Genomic DNA, 22,425 nt, shown 5'->3' with positions numbered 1-22,425 from the left:
CTTTTAGTTTCCACCACTTTATTCTGTGTTCTCCTCACTTGATACATTTATGTTTTTTTTCCAACTACCATTTCATAATCGGCCACACTTTCACTGTATATAACATTGGTATTATTTATTTCCTTTATGTGTTTCCTTCTGGACAACAAGTAGTCTAACTGACTTTTATGGTCTCCGCTCCTGTACATTGTAAGTTGTTCTCTTCTATGATTGAAGTAGGTATTGGCGATCATTAGGTCAAAAGATACAGCGTATTCTGCAATCTTGTGCCCCGCTGCATTTATTTCTCCATAATTCCATCCACCATAAATTCTGTCTTCCCCACTCCTCCTCTCACCAACATGTCCATTTAAATCTCCCCCAGTTATCACCCTTTCATTGTCTGGTATTTCCATTGTTACTCCATCAAGGATTTTCCTAAATTCGTCCTTCTCTTCCTCCGAACACCCTCTCTGGGGTACGTACACACTTAGAACTGTGATGACATCTCCTCTGATAGTAAGTTTTATGCTCATGATTCTGTCATTGATTCTGTCCACTCCACAGACTTCCTCTTTTAGATCTTTATCCACAATAATCCCTACTCCATTTCTGGACTGTTTGTCTGCACTGCTATAGAACAACTTGTATCCTTCTGCCAATAGTTTGGCTTTGTCACCCTTCCATCTGGTCTCTTATAAGCACAGCATATTTATATTCCTTCTTTACACCATGTCTACAATTTCTCGACTCTTTCCCTTCAATTTCCCAATGTTTAAAGTTCCAACTCTGATTTTGCACTTCATTCCTTCTTTCATACCCTCTATCTTTGTTAAATTCATCACAAAATGTCTCCCCCAGCCCAGAGATCTGATTGGGAGACTATTACTCTGAAATATTTATTTTGAGAAGTATCCATCATTGTTTTGGACTGTCTACATAGACTTATTTTTCTGCCGAAATAGGAAAACTCATCTACTACTTTAAATGTCTCATTTCCTAATCTAATTCCCTCAGCATTACCTGATTTAATTGGTGTTTAATCTTATATCATCCTTTCAAGACACTGCCCATTCCATTCAACTGCTCCTCCAAGTCCTTTGCTGTCTCTGACAGAATTACAATGTCATCGATATACCTCAAGATTTTTGTTTCTTCTCCCAGGATTTTAATTCCTACTCCAATTCCACCCACACCCCCACCCCACCCCCGGCTCAATATTCTGATTGAATAACATCAGGGTAGGCCACAACATTGTCTCACTACCTTCTCAACCACTGCTTCCCTTTTGTGCCCCACTCTTATAACTGCCATCTGGTTCCTATACAAATTGCAAATAGCGTTTCAGTCCCTATATTTTACTCCTGCAAGCCTTAGAATTTGAAAGAGAGTATTCCAGTCAACATTGTCAAAACTTTCTCTTAGTTTACAAATGCTGTAACCTGTCTTCTAAGATAAGTTGCAGGGTCAGTATTGCCTCACATGTTCCTACATTTTTATGGAATCCAAACTGAACTTCTCAGACGTTGGCTTCTGCCAGTATTTCAATTCATCTGTAAAGCTTTTGTGTTAGTGTTTTGCAACTGTGACTTATTTAATCTGATAGTTTGGTAATTTTCACATCCGTCAGAACCTGCTTTCTTTGTAATTGGAATTATTACATTCTTCGTGAAGTCTGAGGATGTTTTGCCTGTGTCATACATCTTGCTCACCAGATGGGAGTGTTATGTCATAGCTGTTTCACCCAAGGCTTCTAGTAGTTTTAACAGAATGTTGTCTACTCCTGGGGCTGTGTTTTGACTTAAGTCTTTTACTGCTCTTCAAATTCTTCATGCAGTATCATATCTCCCATCTCCTCGTCACCTACATCCTCTTCCATTCCCATAATATTGCCCTCAAGTACATCACCCTTGTACAGGCCCTCTATACACTCTTTCCACCTTTCTGCTTTCTCTTCTTTGCTAAGGACTGGTTTTCAATCTGAGCTCTTGATATTCATACAAGTGGTTCTCTTTTCTCCAGAGGTCTCTTTAATTTTCCTGTAGGCGGCGTCTGTCTTACTCCTAGTAGTATATGCTTTTACATCCTTCCATTTGTCCTCCAGCAATTCCTGCTTAGCCATTTTGCACTCCCTGTCAATTTCATTTTTGAGATTATTGTATTCCTTTTCACCTGCTTCATTTACTGCATTTTTATATTTTCTCCTTTCTTTGTTTAAAGTCAGTATCTTCCGTGTTATGCAAGGATTTCTATTAGCCCATGTCTTTTTACCTACTTGGTCCTCTGTTGCCTTCACTATTTCATCTCTCAACTGTACTCCTTTCCCCTGTTCTTATCGATCGTTCCCTAATGCTCCCTCTGAAACTCCCTATAACCTCTGATTCTTTCAGTTTATCGAAGTCCCATCTCCTTAAATTCCTGCCTTTTTGCGCGAAGATAAAGTATGAGAAAATAGGACTCGTATGGAGGCATATAGACAATTGTTTTTTTCCCCCCCTCACTCCCTCATTTCCTGTGAGTGGAACAGAAAATAGAATGACTAATAGTGTTCCAGGGTACCATCCGCCACACACCATATGATGGCTTATGGCATATGTATGCAGATCTGGATGTAGAATGAATGCAGAACAACTGTCTCCAATTTATGTTTGAAAGATGGTGGAATACCCAGTACCTAGTAGCTATACATCTTCTGCAGCAAGAGTCAGTTGTCCTGAAAGGCAGCTACACCACATATATTGTTTGGGTCATCCAATCTAATACTAGTTTTCTTGAATTTTGAATAGGGTAACTTGCTATCCAACATAACCTTGCAGCCTGATACCTTCACGTATTTAAACTTAACCACCAATAACACCTCCCTGCCCCCTTTTTGTCATTATCATCTTTCTTCATTACATGTTTTTTTTATTTATTACGCATTTCTTTATTGCTTTTATGTTTTTAATCTTTACCCTCCACCCTTTCCTATCTCCTTTTCTTCTTAGCTTTTAATAGGACTATTCATTTCATTTCTGTTCCCCTTAATCCATCTTTATTTCTTACTCTGTCCTCATCATCTTTGGACTGACATTGGCACAGTGCTTACTCATGTATCAAATTTGATATCCTTCTCCCTGATGCTTCCCTGTTGACTTTGCTAACTCTTGTCCTCACAGCAGCTGGATCCCTCTCATCCTCAGCTGAGTGATCTGCCCTTCCTTTTTAACTTTCCCCAACTTATCTTTCTCTCCTCCCTGAGGAAGGAACTAGTAGTTCTGAAAGCTAAGATGGTACCACAAACTTTTACATGAGTCAGCCTGTAGTGCTAAATACACTCCTGGAAATGGAAAAAAGAACACATTGACACCGGTGTGTCAGACCCACCATACTTGCTCCGGACACTGCGAGAGGGCTGTACAAGCAATGATCACACGCACGGCACAGCGGACACACCAGGAACCGCGGTGTTGGCCGTCGAATGGCGCTAGCTGCGCAGCATTTGTGCACCGCCGCCGTCAGTGTCAGCCAGCTTGCCGTGGCATACGGAGCTCCATCGGAGTCTTTAACACTGGTAGCATGCCGCGACAGCGTGGACGTGAACCGTATGTGCAGTTGACGGACTTTGAGCGAGGGCGTATAGTGGGCATGCGGGAGGCCGGGTGGACGTACCGCCGAATTGCTCAACACGTGGGGCGTGAGGTCTCCACAGTACATCGATGTTGTCGCCAGTGGTCGGCGGAAGGTGCACGTGCCCGTCGACCAGGGACCGGACCACAGCGACGCACGGATGCACGCCAAGACCGTAGGATCCTACGCAGTGCCGTAGGGGACCGCACCACCACTTCCCAGCAAATTAGGGACACTGTTGCTCCTGGGGTATCGGCGAGGACCATTCACAACCGTCTCCATGAAGCTGGGCTACGGTCCTGCACACCGTTAGGCCGTCTTCCGCTCACGCCCCAACATCGTGCAGCCCGCCTCCAGTGGTGTCGCGATAGGCGTGAATGGAGGGACGAATGGAGACGTGTCGTCTTCAGCGATGAGAGTCGCTTCTGCCTTGGTGCCAATGATGGTCGTATGCGTGGTTGGCGCCGTGCAGGTGAGCGCCACAATCAGGACTGCATACGACCGAGGCACACAGGGCCGACACCCGGCATCATGGTGTGGGGATCGATCTCCTACACTGGCCGTACACCACTGGTGATCGTCGAGGGGACACTGAATAGTGCACGGTACATCCAAACCGTCATCGAACCCATCGTTCTACCATTCCTAGACCGGCAAGGGAACTTGCTGTTCCAACAGAACAATGCACGTCCGCATGTATCCCGTGCCACCCAACGTGCTCTAGAAGGTGTAAGTCAACTACCCTGGCCAGCAAGATCTCCGGATCTGTCCCCCATTGAGCATGTTTGGGACTGGATGAAGCGCCGTCTCACGCGGTCTGCACGTCCAGCACGAACGCTGGTCCAACTGAGGCGCCAGGTGGAAATGGCATGGCAAGCCGTTCCACAGGACTACATCCAGCATCTCTACGATCGTCTCCATGGGAGAATAGCAGCCTGCATTGCTGCGAAAGGTGGATATACACTGTACTAGTGCCGACATTGTGCATGCTCTGTTGCCTGTGTCTATGTGCCTGTGGTTCTGTCAGTGTGATCATGTGATGTATCTGACCCCAGGAATGTGTCAATAAAGTTTCCCCTTCCTGGGACAATGAATTCACGGTGTTCTTATTTCAATTTCCAGGAGTGTATTTTGTTATTTCAGTAGAGCGTCAATTATCTGAACATCAGTCAACCAAATGATCACTTAACCGAACTGTTATTCATTCCTGCATGCCACTGTGCCCCCACTATGATCTTGCTCCCCCCCCCTCCTTCCCCCTCCCCCTCCCCCTCCTACCCCCATGCACCAACACCTAGTTGCCACTGACAACAGCAACTATTTGCACTCTTTTATGATCACTTGTGTAAAATAAACTTGTGAAATGAAATTCCTAAACTCAAATGTCCTTTCTATCAGAGATAAGACAAGATTAGTGAAAGATTAAAAGAAGGTGAATCTGCTACCAAGTTATCTAATGAGTACAAGGTTAGTAAGTTGACATATGGACATGAAAAAATAAAAGACAAGCATCACAAATTTTATAGATTAGATTAGATTAGTACTTGTTCCATAGATCATGAATATGACACTTCGTAATGATGTGGAACGTGTCAGGTTAATAAAAGTTGTCTATACAAGATATTACATTACACAAAATATTAAGACACTTAATAATAATTTTTTTTGTGCAGTTTGGGGAAATTAGCCACTTACTATATCCAAAAATTCATCTAATGAGTAGAAGGAGTTGTCATTAAGAAATTCTTTTAATTTCCTTTTGAATGCTATATGGCTATCTGTCAGACTTTTGATGCTATTAGGTAAGTGACCAAAGACTTTTGTGAAAGCATAATTTACCCCCTTCTGAGCCAAAGTTATATTTAATCTTGAGTAGTGAAGATCATCCTTTCTCCTAGTGTTATAGCCATGTACACTGCTATTACTTTTGAATTTGTTCAGATTGTTAATAACAAATTTCGTAAGTGAATATATATATTGTGAGGCTACAGTGAAGATCTCTAGCTCTTTAAATAAGTGTCTGAAGGATGATCTTGGATGAGCTCCAGCAATTATTCCGTTTGCACGCTTTTGTGCAATGAACACTCTTTTACTCAATGATGAGTTATCCCAGAATATGATGCCATACGAAAGCAGAGAATGAAAATAGGTGTGTTAAGCTAATTTACTGAGATGTATATCGCCAAAATTTGCAATGACCCTAATAGCATAAGTAGCTGAACTCAAACATTTCAGGCAGATCCTTAGTGTGTTTTATCCAGTTCAACCCCTCATCAATGCATACATCTAGAAATTTTGAATATTCTACCTTAGCTACCGATTTCTGATCGAAGTCTATATTTATTAATGGTGTCATTCCATTTACTGTGTGGAACTATATATACTGTGTTTTGTCAGAGTTTAATGAGAGCCCATTTGCAGAGAACCATTTAATGATTTTCTGAAAAACATCATTTTCAATTTCACCAGTTAATTCTTGTCTGTTGGGTGTGATAGCTATACTTGTATCATTGGAAAAAAGTACCAACTTTGCATCTTCGTGAATATAGAATGGCAAGTCATTAATATATATTAAGAACAGCAGAGGACCCAAGACCGAACCTTGCGGCACCCCATCCTTGATTGTTCCCCAGTTTGAGAAATCACCAGGTTTTTGAATATTATGTGAACTGCTTATTTCAACTTTCTGCACTCTTCCAGTTAGGTATGACTTAAACCATTTGAGCACTGTCCCATTCATACCACAGTACTTGAGCTTATCTAGAAGTATTCCATGATTTACACAATCAGAAGCCTTTGATAGATCACAAAAAATCCCAACGGTTGACTTCCGGTTACTCAGAGCATTTAATATTTCATTAGTGAAAGTATATATAGCATTTTCTGTTGAAAACTCCTTCTGGAAACCAAACTGACATTTTGTTAAAACTTTATTTTTACAAAGGTGTGAAGCTACTCTACAATACATTACTTTTTCAAGAATTTTGGATAAGGCAGTCAGAAGAGAGATTGGGCGGTAGTTGTTGACATCAGACGTATCCCATTTTTTATGCAGTGGCTTTACAATGGCATACTTCAGTCTATCTGGGAAAATACCCTGCTTCAGAGAGCTATTACATATGTGGCTAAGAATCCCACTTATTTCTTGGGAACAAGCTTTTATTATCCTGCTGGAAATGCCATCAATTCCATGTGAGCTTTTATTCTTGAGAGAGTTTATTATCTTCCTAATTTCAGAAGGAGAGGTGGGTGTAATTTCAATTCTATCTAATGGTGTGGGTAAGGCCTCTTCCATTAACTGCCTTGCTTTGTCTAATGAAAATTTGGATCCTATTTTCTCTACAACATTTAAAAAATGATTATTCAAAATGTTTTCGACTTCCGGCTTGTTGTTTATCAAGTTTCCACTCGCTTTGATGGTGATGCTGTCATCCTGTACTCTTGGTTGCCCTGTCTCCCTTGTAATAATATTTCAAATTGTTTTGATTTTGTTATCAGAGGTATTAATCTCAGACATGATACACATGCTTCTGGACTTTTTAATAACCTTTCTTAATGTAGCACAGTAGTTTTTATAATATTTGGCTGTTTCTGGGTCATTACTCTTTCTTGTTTTTAGATACAGTTCCCTTTTGTGGTTGCAAGATATTTTTATTCCTTTATTAAGCCAAGGTTTTTTGCATGGTTTCTTATAATTAGATTTAACTACTTTCTTGAGGAAACAGTTTTCAAATTCTCTTACAAGTGTATCATGAAATAAGTTATATTTTAAATTAGCATCGGGTTCATTGTACACCTCATCCCAGTCTAATTGCTGAAGATTTTCTCTGAAATTTCTAATTGTTGAGTCATTAATTGAACTCACAACTTTGGAGGGTAGTTTTGAATTACTGAATGGAGCTATGTCATATACTGTAACTAGCTGAGCATCATGATCAGAAAGGCCGTTCTCAACAGGACAATAATTTATGTTTTTAAACCTATCTTGGTCTATAAAAGTGTTATCTGTCAATGTGCTGCTGTCCTTTACTACCCGAGTAGAAAAATTAATGACAGATGTCAAACTGAAAGAACCGAGCAAGAGTTCCAGGTCATTCTGCCTATTACACTCTTACAGTGAATCAACCTTGAAGTCCCCACAAATAATAATTTGCTTTCCCCTATCTGAGAGATAGCACAACATGGCATCCAAGTTTTCCAGGAATAAATGAAAGTTTCCTGAAGGGGACCTATATACTGTTACAATTATAAAAGAGCCCTCCTTCAGTTTAAGTTGACAGGCACATGCTTCTGTATGTTGCTTTAGACAAAACTTTTTTGTATCTAAGCTTTCTACACAGTGACATATATGGCAACTCCTCCTTTCGCCTTATTCTCTCTACTCATATGTGCAGCTAGTTTATAACCACTGATATTTACCTTTTCCATATCAGACACAATGTGATGGTCAGACAGGCATAGTTTATCTATTACATTATAAGATTCAGTGTCATCTAAACAAACCAGGAGCTCATCTACTATATTCTTCAATCCCAGGATATTTTGGTGAAAAATGATAACATTATTTTTTACTTTACTTTTGTGAGAATCTACTTTTTTCTTTAATCCACCAATATTTTGATTAAATATGGTAACATTATTATTTACTTTTCTGTTGTGAGAATTTTGTGAGTTTTGGACCTCTTAAACACATGCTTGCCTGGAGTTCTCATTGGACACTGACATTAGTCTAAAAAAGAGGTACATCCATGAGTACTAGTGTCCCCCCTTATGGATTTCACTAACAACCCTGCCAGTTTACCCTTCCCTTTCCTATTTAGGTGTAGACCATGCTTTGTGAAATCCCCCCTATCAATAGCCTCGACAGGAACCAATCCAGTGTCTGACAGAGTGACCGCCCTACGCAACTGATCCAACTCCATATTTACCCCCCTGACAGAGTGGTTCAACTGGGGCTCATCATCCCGCACGAAAGCAGGCCCCGCCCAACATTGGTATGGGTCGTTGCCGAGGCTATTTTCACCTGGTCACACTCAATACTGTAGCCCTGATCCCTATCAATACTGTTTCCCACTCCACTCACTATCACCACATGATCCTGCTTTGTGAAACCCTTGCACAAGGAACCTATATCCTCTACAACCTGGCTAAGAGATGCACTTGGCTTGAAAAAGTGTAATTCTATGAATGGATCAACAAGTCATAAAACTATGAAGCTTGCCATGAACTCACATCTGGATGATCCTGTTTACAAGGAGAACCTACCACTACTCCCACATCTATGTGAGAACGCAATTCAATTGAGTGAAAATCTTGGAGGTTCATCAAATTTTAAAGCTGGAATGGGCTTTTTAAAATGTTTTAAGTCAAGATACAGATTTCATGAAGTTCAAATACAAGGAGAAAAGCTGTCTGCTGTTTCTTCAGCAGCTGATTAATTCAAAATCAAAACAAGAGCCTTTTGAGAGAAGAAGATTATGTTCTCATAAATGTTTAGAGTGATAATGAAACTGGGCTCAGCTGGAAAGTTTTTCCAAGAAAAACTCTTGCTTCACATAGAGAATTAGCAGCACCTGGCCCAAAAATAAGCAAGGATTGTGTTACAGCTTCCGCTTGTGCTAATGCTACTGGTAGCCATGGTTGCCTATGCTCATCATTGGTGAAAATAAGAAACCACGTTGTTTCATTGTTTCAAACATATTAATATGTCTCTGATGCCTATAGTTTATGCCTCACAAAAGGCTGCCTGTATGCATAGCGCAATTTTCATGGAATGGTTTATGGCAGTATTTATGCCCTCTGAAAGAGTTAAAAAATGACAATAGCAAGAAAAGATTATTGCTCCTTGTCATTGCACAAACTCATCCATCATGTAAGCTCTTAAATGAAAATGGTGGGTTCATAAAAGTGATGTTTTTTCCATCTACCATAGCCTCATTATTACAGCCCATGGATCTAGGTGTTATGGAGACTTTTAAACAGTATCATAGAAAATAATTTTTCTGTAATTTATTGTTAGAAAGAGAAGATCAGGGTGAAGAAAATCTGTTAAGAAATAATAAAAACTTTGATTTGAAAGATGCTTCCTACATCGCCAGAGCAACATGGTTTAGTGTAAAGGACCCGAACAAAAAAAATAAAGATAAAATAAAATTGTGAGTATTGTGAAAAGTTTTCAGTTGTTGTTGTTGTGGTCTTCAGTCCTGAGACTGGTTTGATGCAGCTCTCCATGCTACTCTATCCTGTGCAAGCTTCTTCATCTCCCAGTACCTACTGCAACCTACATCCTTCTGAATCTGTTTATTGTATTCATCTCTTGGTCTCCCTCTACGATTTTTACCCTCCACGCTGCCCTCCAATACTAAACTGGTGATCCCTTGATGCCTCAGAACATGTCCTACCAACCGATCCCCTCTTCTAGTTAAGTTGTGCCACAAACTTCTCTTCTCCCCAATCCTATTCAATACCTCCTCATTAGTTATATGATCTACCCATCTAATCTTCAGCATTCTTCTGTAGCCCCACATTTCGAAAGCTTCTATTCTCTTCTTGTCCAAACTAGTTATCGTCCATGTTTCACTTCCATACATGGCTACACTCCATACAAGTTTTCAGTGTGTAATTGAAAATGACAAACAGAATGGTGTGTTCGAAATGCTCAGTATGCTAAAAGAGCTCAATTGCCTAATGTGATGAAGATGACATTCAAGAATGGTTGAGTGTTGACGGTGAAGATCCAGGGCATCAAATTGAGCAGGGCAGTGAACTGATCTGGCCTTGTTGTTGTTGTTGTTGTGTCTTCAGTCCTGAGACTGGTTTGATGCAGCTCTCCATGCTACTCTATCCTGTGCAACCTTCTTCATCTCCTAGTACCTACTGCAACCTACATCCCTTTGAATCTGTTCAGTGTATTCATCTCTTGGTCGCCCTCTACAATTTTTACCCTCCAAGCTGCCCTCCAATACTAACTTGGTGATCCCTTGATGCCTCAGAACATGTCCTACCAACCGATCCCTTCTTCTAGTCAAGTTGTGCCACAAACTCCTCTTCTCCCCAATTCTGTTCAGTACCTCCTCATTAGTTATGTGATCTACCCATCTAATCTTCAGCATTCTTCTGTAGCACCACATTTCGAAAGCTTCTATTCTCTTCTTGTCCAAACTATTTAGCGTCCATGTTTCACTTCCATACATGACTACACTCCGTACAAATACTTTCAGAAATGACTTCCTGACACTTAAATCTATATTCAATGTTAACAAATTTCTCTTCTTCAGAAACACTTTCCTTGCCATTGCCAGTCTACATTTTATATCCTCTCTACTTTGACCATCATCAGTTATTTTGCAATATTTACCAAAATGGATTTGCTGTGCTGGCACTGTTAACAGCTGAAAGCATGGGGAAACTATAGCCTAATTTTTCCCAAGAGCATGCAGCTTTACTGTATGGTTAAATGAATATGGTGTGCTCTTGGGTAAAATATTCCAGAGGTAAAATAGTCCCCCATTTGGGTCTCCTGGCGAGGACTAGTCAGGATGACATTGTTATCAGGAGAAAAAGAACCGGCATTCTCGGACTGGAGCATGGAACATCAGATCGCTTAATTGGGCAGGTAGGTTAGAAAATTTAAAAAGGGAAATGGATAGAAAAGTTAGATATAGTGGGAATTAGTGAAGTTCGGTGGCAGGAGGAACAACACTTCTGGTCAGGTGAATATAAGTTTATAAATACAAAATCTAATAAGGGTAATTCAGGAGTAGTTTTAATAATGAATAAAAAATAGGAGCACAGATAAACTACTATGAACAGCATAGTGAACCCATTATTATAGCCAAGATAGACATGAAGTCCATGCCTACCACAGTAGTCCAAGTTTATATGCCAACTGGTCTGCAGATGATGAAGAGATTGAAGAAGTGTCTGATGTGATGAAACAAATTGTTCAGATAGTTAAGCGAGATGAAAGTTTAATAGGCAGGGGGACTGGAATTTGATAGTAGGAAAAGGAAGATAAGAAGAATAGGTGAATATGGACTAGGGAAGGGGGGTAAGGAATGAAAGAGGAAGCCACCTGATAGAATGCACAAAGCATAACTTAATCATAGCTAATACTTGGTTTAAGAATCTAAAAATAAGGTTGTATATGTGGAAGAGGCCTAGAGATACTGGATAGATTATACAGGGTGGTTCATTGATAGTGACCAGGCCAAACATCTTATGAAATAAGCGTCAAACGAAAAAACTACAAAGAGGGGAAATCAGATGGCGCTAAGGTTGGCCCACTAGATGTTGCTGCCATACTTCAAATGGATATCAACTACGTTTTTTTAAATAGGAACCCCAATTTTTTATTACACATTCATGTAGTATGTAAAGAAATATGAAAGTTTTAGTTCGACCACTTTTTTCGCTTTGTGATAGATGGCGCTGTAATAGTCACAAACATATAAGTATGTGCTATCACGTAACATTCCGCCAGTGCGGACGATATCTGCTTCGTGATGCATTACCCATGTTAAAATGGACCCTTTACCAATTTCTGAAAAGTTCGATATCGTGCTGATGTATGGCTGTTGTGATCAAAAGCCCAACAGGCATGTGCTATGTATGCTGCTCGGTATCCTGGATAACATCATCCAAGTGTCCGGACCATTCGTGGGATAGTTACGTTATTTAAGGAAACAGGAAGTGTTTGGCCACATGTGAAATGTCAACCACGACCTGCGGCAAATGATGATGCCCAAGTAGGTTTTTTAGCTGCTGTTGCAGTTAATCCGCACATAAGTAGCAGACAAATTACGTGACAATAGAGAATCTCAAAAACGTCGGTTTGAGAATACTACATCAACATCAATTGAACCTGTACCATATTTCTATGCACCAGGAATTGCATGGCGATGACTATGAATGTCGTGTACAGCTCTGCCACTGGACACAAGAGAAATTACAGGACGATGACAGATTTTTTGCACTCGTTCCATTTAGCTACGAAGCATCATTCACCAACAGCGGTAACGTACACCAGCATAATACACACTATTGGGCAATGGAAAATCCATGATGGCTGTGACAAGTGGAACATCAGCAACCTTGGTGGGTTAATGTATGGTGCGGCATTATGGGAGGAAGGATAATTGGCCCCCATTTTATCGATGGCAATCTAAATGGTGCAATGTATGCTGATTTCCTATCTAATGTTCTACCGATGTTACTACAAGATGTTTCACTGCATGACAGAATGGTTATGTACTTCCAACATGATGGATGTCTGGCACATAGCTCGCATGCTGTTGAAGCAGTATTGAATAGCATATTTCATGACAAGTGGATTGGTCGTCGAAGCACCATACCATGGCCTGCACGTTCGCAGGATCTGATGTCCCCGGATTTCCTTCTGTGGGGAAAGTTGAAGGATATTTGCTATTGTGATCCACCAACAACACCTGACAACATACATCAGCGCATTGTCAATGCATGTGCGAACATTACAGAAGGCGAACTACTCACTGTTGAGAGGAATGTCGTTACATGTATTGCCAAATGTATTGAAGTTGACGGACATCATTTTGAGCATTTATTGCATTAATGTGGTATTTGCAGATAATTACTCTGTAACAGCATGCGTTCTCAGATATGGTAAGTTCGCTAAGGTACATGTATCACATTGGAACAACCGAAATAAAATGTTCAAACGTACCTACGTTCTGTATTTTAATTTAAAAAACCTACCTGTTACCAACTGTTTGTCTAAAATTGTGAGCCATATGTTTGTGACTATTACAGCGCCATCTCCATCTATCACAAAGCGAAAAAGTGGTCCAACTAAAACATTCATATTTCTTTACGTACTACACAAATATGTAATAAAAAAATGGGGGTTCCTATTTAAAAAAACACAGTTGATATCCATTTGACCTGTGGCAGCACCATCTAGCGGGCCAACCATAGTGCCATCTGGTTTCTCCCTTCAAGCTAGACAAGTTTCGTTCTTTGTAATTTTTTCATTTGAAACTTATTTTGTGAGATATTTGGCCCAGTTACAATCAATGGACCACTCTGTATAGTGGTAAGACAAAGATATAGGAACCAAGTTTTAAATTGCAATACCTTTCCAGATGTGAACTGTGACAACAATTTAATGGTTATGATTTGTAGATAAAAAATGAAGAAACTGGAAAGACATAGGAATCTAAGAAGATGGGACCTGGATAAACTGAAAGAACCAGCGGTTGTAGAGAGTTTCAGAGAGAGCATGTGGAACGATTGACAAGAACAGGGGAAAGAAATACAGTAGAAGAAGAATGGGTAGCTTTGAGAGATGAAACAGTGAAGGAAGCAGAGGATCAAGTTGCCAAAAAGATGAGGATTCGTAGGAATCCTTGGGCAACAGAAGAGATATTCCGTTTAATTGATGAAAAGAGAAAATATAGAAATGCAGTAAATGAAGCAGGCAGAAAGAAATATAAACATCTCAAAAATGAGATCGACAGGAAGTGCAAAATGGTTAAGCAGGAGTGGCTAGAGGACAAATGTAAGAATGTAGAGGCACATATCAGTAGGGGGGTGATAGATACTGCCTTCTCGGTAAGAGATCTTTGCACAAAAGAGAAGTACCTGTATGAATATCAAGAGCTCAGATTGAAAACCAGTCCTAAACAAGAACGTGAAAGCAGAAAGGTGGAAGGAGTAAATAGAGGGTCTATAAAATGGTGATGTACTTGAGGGCAGTATTATGGAAAATGGAAGAGGACTTAGATGAAGATGATACTGTGTGAAGAATTTGAAAGAGCACTGAAAGACCTAAGTAGAAACAAGGCTCTGGGAGTACATGATCATTCAATTAAAACTACTTATAACCTTGGTTGAGCCAGCCATGACAAAACTCTTCCATCTGGCGAGCAAGATGTATGAGACAGGCGAAATTCCCTCAGACTTCAAGAAGGATATAGCAATTCCAATCCCAAATAAAGCAGGTGTTGACAGGTGCAAAAATTACCGAACTGTCAGTGTAATAAGTCGTGGCTACAAAAGACTAACACTAGTTCTTTACAGATGAATGCCAAAACTGGTAGAAGCTGAGATTGGGGATGATGAATTTGGATTCCATAGAAATGTTGGAACAAGCGAGGTAATACGGACCCTATGACTTATCTTAGAAGATAGATTAAAGAAAGGCAAACCTACATTTCTAGCATTTGTTGACTTAGAGAAAGCTTTTGACAATGTTGACTGGAATACTCTCTTTAAAATTCTGAAGGTGGCAGGGGTGAAATACATGGAGCAAAAGGCTGTTTACAATTTGTACCAAAACCAGATAGCACTTATAAGAGTTGAGGGGAATGAAAGGGAAGCAATGATTGAGAAGGGCGTGAGACAGAGTTGCAGCCTATCCCCAATGTTATTCGATATGTATGTTGAGCTAGCAGTAAAGAAAACACAACAAAAATTTGGAGTGGAATTAACATCCATGGAAAGAAATAAAAACTTTGAGGTTTCCCGATGACTTTGAAATTGTGTCAGAGACAACTAAGGACCTGGATGAGCAGCTGAACAGAATGGACAGCATCTTGAAAGGAGGATACAAGATGAATGTCAACAAAATCAAAATGAGGATAATGGAATGTAGTCAAATTAAATCAAGTAATGTGGAGGGAATTAAGATTAGGAAATGAGACACTTAAAGTAGTAGATGAGTTTTGGTATTTGGGGAGCAAAATAACTGATGATAGTCGAAGTGGAGAGGATATAAAATGTAAACTGGCTCTGGCAAGGAAAGCGTTTCTGAAGAAGAGACATTAGTCAACATCGAATATAGATTTAAATGTCATGAAGTCTTTTCTGAAAGTATTTGTATGGAGTATAGCCATGCATGGAAGTGAAACATGTGGATGATAAATAGTTTAGACAGGAAGAGAATATTAGTTTTCAAAATGTGGTGCTACATATAGACACTGAAGATTAGATGGGTGGATCACATAACTAATGAGGAGGTACTGAATAGAATTGGGGAGAAGAGAAATTCATGGCACAACTTGAATAGAAAAAGGGATTGGTTGGTAGGACACATTCTGAGGCATCAAGGGATCACCAGTTTAGTATTTGAGGGAAGTGTGGAGAGTAAAAATCATAGATGGGCACCAAGAGATGAATACACTAAGCAGATTCAGAAGGATGTAGGTTGCAGTAGTTACTCAGAGATGAAGAAGCTTGTACAAGATAGAGTAGCGTGGAGAGCTGCATCAAATCAGTCTTTGGACTGAAGATCACAACAACAACAAAATGAAGCTAAAAATTTACTCACTGTATCTGAAGTTTTTACATGTTTGGCTATTTCCTTGCAATGGTTTGAAGCTCAAGATGAAAGTGACCAGCATTAGATATTTGTCATGAAAAAAATGCATGACTTGGCGGCTTATAAGCAGTGGGCTTGCTTCGGTAGACCAAAAGTAAGGATATTTGTAAATGTTAATTCTACACTTATGTACTGTACATGCAAAATGCGTATGTATTACATATTTTTTGTTTACTAGGCTGTACTACATACATTCCTACTGTACTTGCCATTGTAATAATGAAAGATATTCATATTATGGTCAGTACATATAGTTTTTATCAGTAAATTGGTAAATAAAAATATACCAGTTCTGTTATCCAAATAGACTGGTTTTCCAAAATCGCCTCCCCCCCCCCTCTCCTCCCAAGTCAATTTGGATAATATACATTGTTACTTCTGAAAAGATGGTTTGCTTTATATTGGATTTTGTTGTTATTGAGAAAGAGCCTGTTTTGCACTGATTTTGTTGTTGAAGCACTACACTCTTGTAATATATGCTTCAGAATTAATCAGAAATAACTGACTCTGAATGTTTAACCAGACACAGTGAGCCAGCAGACTTCCCAGTTTCATTGCGAAACCAGGATGGAAATTTAGATCCTCAGAAACTTAAAGAATGGGCAGAGAAGTCTAATTTGGATCCTAATGACCCTAGAAATGCTTCATTCTTTTATTTTTTGAAGGTAGGATGCCATTTAATATGCAGTGACTAATTTTTATTTTATTGTAATGTCCTCGGATGATTATAATATAAATTATAATGTGGGCGAGGGTTATCAGGAATCAAAATTTTTCCAACTAATTTTCCTGTTGATATTGGAATAAATAAACCATTATATTTTAATAACAGTATGCTTTTCTACTTAAACTCTTACCCTTCTCTTCATTGTATTACCATCCTATCTAATGCACATGAGACTTTAAGCAGGTACTTGTCCTTTATCAAGAGTATTTTAAAAAGTAAGTGGGGTACTTTACTTTTTGACTATTGCTTCAAACTTCAGATTAAGCCAGCTTAATCTCTGGATGATAGCTGAGACATCTTGCTTTAGCCTTGCAGACAGACCATAATATAAATGAACTAAATTATTCTAGAATTTTTGAATGTGTTTATCTATCTTTCCACGTAATTAAAGATAATTTTTGTTTCAAAACTGTTAAAAAGGCAGACTTCTTCAAGAAGATAATTGGTAAGAAAACCCATGGTCTAAAGTCATTATCATTCCCTTTTTTTGTCAGTTTCTATTAAAAGCATTTTCATTTGTTATTGTTTATGTGTATTTTATCTCTTTAGTTCAAGCATTAGTTCATGATTGGTCTTTATGTCATAATGGCATACTTTACTTCTACATTTTCTTTGTAACAGAATACAGATGAAACTTCGTGCAGAGAAAATTCATATTTTCGGCTGGACCCACTGCAATCTGAATTTGACTTCTGCACAGCAGAAGAGTTAGACAGCAATCCACGTCTTCGATTGCTTAAGCTCAGGGATCGTGGTGAACCTGAATTTCGTGGTTTACATCTTGTTCCACTTCGTGAGAAGGAAATATTGCCTCAGATATTTGTGGTAAGCTGAACCTGTATACACTACAATGTTTATGACAACTATTTTCTATATGATATTTATTTTCTTTTTTATAATTAAATTTTTGTAGCTTGACATGTACCCTTCATACTGCTTATTTAGCTGGCAAAGTAATAGCAAGACAGTAGAAATTACCTAATCATGTGGTAAAGGAAGGGATAAATACAAATAGAGAAAGTATCAGCTCTGTTGTTACTTTAGCAGTTACCCTTCTATCAGGTGTCTTTTACCAACCATTTGATTATGCTCCTCTGGTGTAAACCATTCGTTATTGTATATAAAATGAAAAAGCATGGAATTATGGATAGCACTTTAGAGGTGTAAGTCATATCTGACTAGAGTTGTAAAATTATCATAGGCTATCATAGAACACCACAAATAAGCATAGACTGTGGTAGTTTTCCTTGTATTTTTGGTCAGTAAGTTCATACCCACATTACCTGTACATTAGGCATGTTGCATACATATCAGAAATTATGTCATAACAATTGCTTTCTTTATGTATGTGGTTAGTGTCTTACTAGTTTCACCTGAAAATGGTAAGCAGAGAATTGTCTCGAAACTGAGTGAAGATATATAAAGAGCAGGGTAACCTATGGAACAATTTTGCTCTACATAGTTATCCTCCTGTCTGTTTCTTTAGAGTGAACAGTATTTATTGCAAAACTGAAACTGTCAGTGTTTAATTCAGGTTTTATTCAAAAACTGTTGATTTATAAAGTGAAACATAGTGATGTAGTAGTAAAAATAAAGAAAACAATACAGAATTTTCATATAGCACTAGAAAATGCAATTTCCCCAACCGAAAGGAAGAATAAAAATCTGCAAAACATAAATATATCAAAAACTCTTTTTTAATACTTCATTGAACTTATGTGAAAGATGTTTCTGTTATTTATAAACTACTTTTGCATTTAGCAATAATAAAAGGAAACTCTTGCCTTTGATCATGATGAAGAACGTTCTGTCGAGTACAAAATAACAACAATAATTATATTTTTATGTTTATGCATATAAATTTTACTTGCATCAAAAGTACTGTAATTGTTTTGATTAAGTAAAAGCGCAGAAGTTATATGATCGACTAATTTTTATTACTTACAAAATGCAATTTATATTCTGTAAGGATATAAAATACACAGTGGACGAATACTGAATGATGTGTGGTTCTAATTATGTGGAAAAAGTATCAACCAAGCAAACTGGTGGAGGGGGTAGGGGGGGGGGGCTTACAGTTTCTGTCTTACACAATTATTTATGTTTCTTTTTCCTTCCCTGTCACTGCTACCAATACTACCAGTAATCCTACCATTTACTATATCATTTATGCATTGTACCAAAACTACCAAACCATACTTTTGATAGAGCGCAACTCTGTATCTGACAGTGAGGAAGAAACAGGTTGTCATAACATTGAGTAAAGGAAAGTATCACTCAAAATGGAGAACTATTTCACAGGAGGTATCACAAGGCTCAATCCTAGGCCCAATCATCTTTCTTTTTTACATAAATTTCTTACTCATAAATATAAATTATCAATCATTGTTATTTGCTGATGACATGTTCATACTGATAGAAAATAAAAATGCAGAACAAATTCCTGAAAGAGTCATAAATACCACAGAAAAACTAGATGCGTTGTTCCATCCTTGGTAGAATCCTGAAGCGATGCAGTCCTTCAACAAAGGAAATAGCTTACAATACGTTAGTTCGTTCAGTCTTAGAATATTGTTTGTCTGTATGGGACCCTTACCAGTTGGGTCTGATTCAAGAGATTGAAAAGGCCAAAAGAAGAGCAGCAAGATTCGTGACTGGTACATTTAGCCATCACGAGAGCATTACAAATCTCATAGAAAGTTTGATGTGGGACACACTTGCAGATAGACGACACGCTAAAAAGAAGGGGCTGCTCACTAAATTCCGAAATCCAATCTTCACCGAGGATGTAGAGCATATATTATTACCACCAACTTTCAAATCGCATAATGATCATCATTCAAAGATAAGGGAAATAAGAGCTTGTACTGAGGCATTCAGACAGTCGTTTTTCCCTCGCGCGATCCGCGAGTGGAACAGAGGGGGGGAAATATGACTTTGGTGTGAATTGTGCCCTCCGACACACACCGCTTGGTGCCTAGCGGAATATATATGTAGAGCTAGCAGAGTATATATGTAGATGTAGATGTAATGGCATAAAACTAAATGTTTCAGAAATGCAGCTGACACAACTTGAGACAAAATGATCTAAAATAAATTATATTCAGATTATTCACGAAAGTGAGGACCTGAATGAAGCAGAACATGTAAATTCTTAGGAATGCAATTGGACAGAAATCTGCCATGGTCCTCACATATAGATTATCTAAAAAATAAATAAAACAGCCTGACATTTGCTATGTTTAACTTAGTATAACTGGGATGGACAAAAAATAGTTTACCATAGTTACTTTGAAGCAGTTGTGAGACACGGTGTTGTCTTTAGCAGAAATGCTAGCAGCTGACAATAATATTACCTTTATAGAAGAAAATCATCAGAGACATGTACAAAGCTAAGCCAGGAGAATCTTGTCAGCCACTATTATGAGACCTAAATATACTAAGTGTTTGCTCATTGTAGGTATGTGATATAATTCTCTTTTCAAATCATAATCATGAACTGAATCTTCCATATAACTTCCGGCACAAATATTAAGCTAGGAACAAAGAATATTTCATACTTTTCCATCAATCCCACAATATATGGGAATTAAAATATGCAACAAGTCAAAAGACATAAATTTCTGAATTGTATGAACTGAGTTGATGAAAAGAAAATTATGAGCATTTAAGCCATATAAGAATTCAAAGTTTGTAGTATATTATAACAAATATTGTATTTGATGTATAATCTGTTACAGTTATATGAGACAGTAAAATCCTGATTATGCTCGTTAGTCTTCATTTTTTCTCCTTCTCTTCATTCTTACTTTCTGTCTGCATTTTGTATCACACTCACAAGTTATCAGGTTACTGTATCTCATTGCTGTAATTCATCGTTCATTTCCAACCTATTCTTTCCTGGTGTATCTCTTTTTCTGATTGCAGACTGGATTTACAACAATAAACAAAATTTAAAACATTAAACTAAGGTCTTTCTCTCTCTTTGATTGTGTATTATTCCTTCTTTATCAGATATTTAGTTATTTATTTACATTTTACTGCATTTGTTGGGCTGCTTTAGTCAATTTTGTAAGAACAGTTTTTAGTTAAGTATTGGCCCAGTACTGCTTCATTCACTCAGATCTCAGCTTTCTTTTCTCATCTGAAATCACCCTTCCCATCATTTGTTTGTTTATTCTGGATTGTAGCCTGGTACTGCTGTGGAAAAAAATTACTTTTGTTGTAGTGTTAGTGATGCACTTTTTAATTCTACACTCAATTTTTTTTGACAACTCACATGTAATGTTTTATTTCATTATAACCAGGGTTGGCCAGTGTTGACAATAATCCATATGATTGAAAGTAGCATCAGATTATCACAAAGCTAAGTCTGGGTTTCCCAAATCATTGCCTGCTGATCATTTGAGTGGCATGAGAACATTATGTAGATACTCAACAAACTCCAAGAAAGGTCTTGTACACCACAAAAAGGTTTACAATTGAGATTCCAAGAGGGTACATTCTGGGAAGAGTCAGACAACAAATTACTCCCTCCCACATACATCTTGTGAAATGACCACAGTGAGAAAATTCAAGAAATTAGAACTAATGTCAAAGTTTACTGACAATTGTTCTTCCACTGCACTATTCAGGAATCGAGCAGTGATGGGAAGATCAGATAGTGGTACCAGAAGTACCTTCCACCACACAACATCAAGTGGCTTGTGGAGTTTAGATGTAGATGTACATGTCCAAAGATGTTTCTCCATTATCCTCCCCATTACTAGTTGTATTTCTTTGTAAGCTGTTTTACTGTTTTATTAGAAACTAGTCTACAATGTCTATTTTCTTAGCATTCTTTGTTAGTGCCCATTCTGATTATTAGGCTATCTTAAGTATTCTTCCCATTTGTGGAGTGTCAATTGTTTTGAAAATGGTTCCACTTCAGTATGTTATATCTGGTTGTGTAACTGTTTAGCTGTGTTTTAATTTTGTGTCTGTTGAGAGACCTTTTTTGTTGTATGTATTCTTAGTGACATATTGTGCTTTTATTGGATTGTTTATTCTTGTTATGATTTCCCTAAAATTAATGGCTATTTATAAAATAACCTCCTTTTATTTAAAAAAAAAATATATGTGACTGTGTTACAGATTTTGTTCTACAATACTGTGAATGTACAGACTCTAATTTATTTTTCCACGTTGTTTCCAGCAACATTTAGACATTTCTCACAGTGTTAGATTAGCTTTGAAGTTCTGCAACCATAGAATTGTCCCACCGGCAGCCATCTGGCATTAAATTACTATTAGCCCAAATCTTAGGTAATGAGTGAAGGCATTGTAAAACAATAGTGCCATAGGTTCAAGAGTTGGTGAACCATTGTCCATGATGAAGAGACAAGTTGCTGACCAAGTATTGTGAATGCAGACGCAATTAATTTGGTTGACAAAAGGTTTAGAGAAAATTGATGTTTCATCATCTCAGAGCTTTGTGTTCATTTCCCACAGATTAATCCTACTCTTCTGTACAAAGTGATTACCAGAGGTTTGGATTAATGGAAATTTAATGTCAGGTGGATGCAGGTGGCAGAATTACATGATTGTGAAATTCCAAAGCTCGTCAAACACTACAACTAATGTTTCAGTGTGGCTGGAGACAATGTGTAAAAATTAATTAGAGGATGTACTTTCACAGTGTAATAAAACAGATTCTGCAGTTTTGTTCACATTTTTGTATATAAATAAACGTTTACTTTATATTTAAATATGTCTG

At 38.2% G+C, this 22,425-nt stretch overlaps 1 protein-coding gene across 1 annotated transcript in view; it reads left to right on the top strand.

The window, feature by feature from the left end:
* The window catches only part of LOC124788398 (coiled-coil and C2 domain-containing protein 2A), a 348,192-nt gene that overhangs the window by 164,710 nt on the left and 161,057 nt on the right, over nucleotides 1–22,425 (top strand). Inside the window, exons 10-11 of the mRNA XM_047255664.1 lie at nucleotides 16,467–16,608; nucleotides 17,292–17,495. Coding sequence (XP_047111620.1) covers nucleotides 16,467–16,608; nucleotides 17,292–17,495 — 346 coding nt within the window. The remainder of the gene's footprint in view (nucleotides 1–16,466; nucleotides 16,609–17,291; nucleotides 17,496–22,425) is intronic.

The sequence above is a fragment of the Schistocerca piceifrons genome, chromosome 3 (genome assembly GCF_021461385.2).
Source record: "Schistocerca piceifrons isolate TAMUIC-IGC-003096 chromosome 3, iqSchPice1.1, whole genome shotgun sequence".
NCBI classification, from domain to species: domain Eukaryota; kingdom Metazoa; phylum Arthropoda; class Insecta; order Orthoptera; family Acrididae; genus Schistocerca; species Schistocerca piceifrons.
This window is presented reverse-complemented; position numbering and strand designations above follow the sequence as displayed.